This window comes from Frankliniella occidentalis, unplaced genomic scaffold (genome assembly GCF_000697945.3).
Source record: "Frankliniella occidentalis isolate FOCC.00 unplaced genomic scaffold, Focc_3.1 Scaffold107, whole genome shotgun sequence".
NCBI lineage: Eukaryota > Metazoa > Arthropoda > Insecta > Thysanoptera > Thripidae > Frankliniella > Frankliniella occidentalis.
In genome coordinates this window covers 1046972-1049822 of record NW_026267236.1, presented here as the reverse complement: position 1 = coordinate 1049822, position 2851 = coordinate 1046972, and the positions used below count along the sequence as shown (strand labels likewise).

The window sequence follows — 2851 nt, the reverse complement described above, 5'->3', positions numbered from 1 at the left end:
GACGTAAGTGTGGTAAGGAGGGAGCACAGGGGGCGGAGTGAATCGAGAATAAATTGCTTTGCCCACTTGCAGGGTCGCAGATGTGTTTTGGCCCAGAGGGATTGGGGTGGGGGGGGAGTCGTTCACTAAACCACGTAATTTAAAAGAAACCATTTCGCCGACATTCATTCGGAGTAATAGGATGCCCCTGACTTCGAAAGGCCCCACGGTGTAGACCATAGACCGGAAAGGGAAAATGAGAAAATTTTCATCCCTGTCTAACCTTGACTCTGGAAGAAATCTTGTAAACTTAGCTCATGACGATGGGTGCCCAACTGAGGTAATCAGTACACCGACTTTGGTAATCACCGATAATCCCCACACTCCTGGGGGACTTTTTAAAAGGCAGGTTTGTTGATTTAAGTCACGTCTTTTTGGTCAAATTTTGACCTAATACCAACGCGCATGTAGTGAATGCCAAAATCCTAACTTTGGTATAAGAAAAAAGTGCCTATTTCCACACGACTTCACTATCTACCCTAACTTAATCAGTGCGGCGCAAAATGTTTGGTTAAAACACTACTAAATAAATACAGGGTGGAGGGCTAGCTCCGCTAGAGTGACTTGGAATGCCTGCTAGACCGAGGCCGCATGCAAGTGTGCGGCTGAGCTTACCGACCGTAGCCATAGTGCGTTATGGCGACGAGAGCATAGGCAACCCGAACACACAGCTGCATGCGGGCTAGTATGCCTTATTCGCTCCGGCGCTCCGCCGGTGCCGGCCGACCACCCAGTACCGTCAGTCAGGGCCGCGACACAGAAGTGTTGCAAACTCGCAACATTGGCGTGTCATGGCCCTAACATACGGTACACACACGTGCCAAAGTGTCAAGTCAGTGTCAAAGAAGCCCAACCATACGAGCAACGCATTATCATTACAGTGAATCAAAGAGACAAGAAAAAAATCTTTGCTACGATGAAAGGAAAAATCACTAAGAAAACACTCTGAAAACTGTCAAACGTGGGAACACGAACGAAACGCAAACGGAAAGTACCATCACTTTCCTCTCCTACCATGCCGCTCTGCCGTCGGAAAGGCCGGAGGATGCTGACTGTGCGTCCCAGCTGCAGGTATGCTGTGGGGCGGGGAGGGCACCATCTCAGTCAAAGGAGAAGTACGAGCACAGCCCACCGAAAGTTGTTTGAGAGAGCCCGAGCATACGGGAATGCCGCATGTTGTGCGGGCAGGGAGCGAGGCACCTTCCTCTAACGCACTCATGCTTTTCAGGTCTCAGATTTCGCTCAAACTCGGAAAATATGAATATTTTCCATAGAGAAGTCGGATAGCACTTGACATTTTTCCTAAACCTGATAATTAGCAGGTGTACACTCGATTACACTTAAGCCATACACTGCTTTTTGTCCAAAATATCCATCCATCGCCTAAACGTAAAAGATAGAGCGAAACGGACAATAATTAGGCACAAAGGGCGCTACTTTGACGAGTTCCCCTTACTCGAAGGTTTCAAATAAACCGGATCAAGGCGGATCAAGTGTATCCGAGTGTATCGACGCCCCTACACCGTAGAAAGGCTGTTCTCGTTGTGATGTTTACGAAAAATTTCAAGTGCCATCTGACTTCCACGTAGATAAACGTCAAATTTTCTAAACTTCATCAAAATAAGAGATTTACACCTGAAAAGGTTCCCTTGTTAGACCGGTCTCGTTCCCACACCTGCTCCGTGGTCGCCTTGTCCGCGATTCGTCAGATCGGCTGCCCACTCTACAAGTACCTCTGCGATCACCTGGGCGAGTACCTGTCCCCGGCGTAGCGCTCCTCGTCCAGGCTGATCCTCGTCAGTCCGTCTCGCGCCTCGTGGATGCGCGCATCCAGGATGTGGAATGACATGGGCTGCTGCCCGTCATCCTCCGTGTCCTCGGTGGCCGTCGTCGTGTCCTGGAAGCCATCGTCGATGCCCTCATCGTCGAGGTACGTGACGCGCCGCTGCCTGCGGCGCCCTGGGTCGCGCGGGTGGAAGGCGTCTCGGTCGAGCTGAAGCAGAGCGGACAAGATTCTGAGGAGAGCTGGCTGCCACAACCACGCAGGCAGGGCAGGCCCCGGGGAGGTGCCCCTACCTTGTACTCGTCGCGGGGGTGTACGACGAAGGCGCGCTGGTACTCCGGGTCGTCTAGAAGCGACTCGCCGCCGGAGCGCCGGCCGAACCCGTCCTCGCCGTCGGGGAGCTGAAGGAAATCCATCCCACCCAGCCTCCGGGGAACGGTCCGGGAGCGGGGCAACGGCGGCGGCGGCTCGTCCAGCGGGGACCTGCTCTGCAGCCTGCGGCGAGGGGTGCACGGCGACCGGTGGATGTCGTTCCGGAAATCCGGATCCCGTCCGTTGGAGGCGTGCGGAAGGCACTGCTCAAACCGGAACGCATAGTCTCTCTCTGGCTTCTGCGTGAGCGGCCTGTTCCGCGGGAAGTCCAGGTACCAGTCTTTGTACTCGGAGTGCGGGTTGTCAGGGCCTCGAGGGGAGGGTCCTCCGCCTCCTCCACCTCCTCCTCCTCCACCGCCTCCTCCACCGCCTCCTCCTCCTCCACCGCCTCCTCCTCCTCCACCGCCACCTCCTCTCCCGCCGTCGCCACCGTTGTCCCTGGGGGTGGCGGCCGGAGCGGCCGGAGCACTGACCTGGGGCACTTCAGACCCGGCTCTGTCGGGCATGACCACGGTCGCAGGGTTGGCCGTGGCGGCCGCTACGTCGCCACCGCCGCTCATGGTGCCGCCCAGCGTGACGTGGGGCTCTGGCCTGCAGGGCAGCCATAACGAGAACAAAAGAGATTTTCACAACGAATATCTGCATCACATTTTTCTG

The 2851-nt window shown here is 55.5% G+C and overlaps 1 protein-coding gene across 1 annotated transcript in view; it reads right to left on the bottom strand.

Moving 5' to 3' along the window:
• The window catches only part of LOC113203242 (mucin-1-like), a 24906-nt gene extending 22348 nt beyond the window's left edge, over positions 1-2558 (bottom strand). The window contains exons 1-2 of the mRNA XM_052269990.1: positions 2116-2558; positions 1797-2032 (exon numbers count right to left, since the gene is read on the bottom strand). Of these exons, the coding sequence (XP_052125950.1) occupies positions 1797-2032; positions 2116-2238 (359 nt within the window). The 5' untranslated portion in view covers positions 2239-2558. The remainder of the gene's footprint in view (positions 1-1796; positions 2033-2115) is intronic.
• Between the last annotated feature and the right edge of the window lie 293 nt (positions 2559-2851).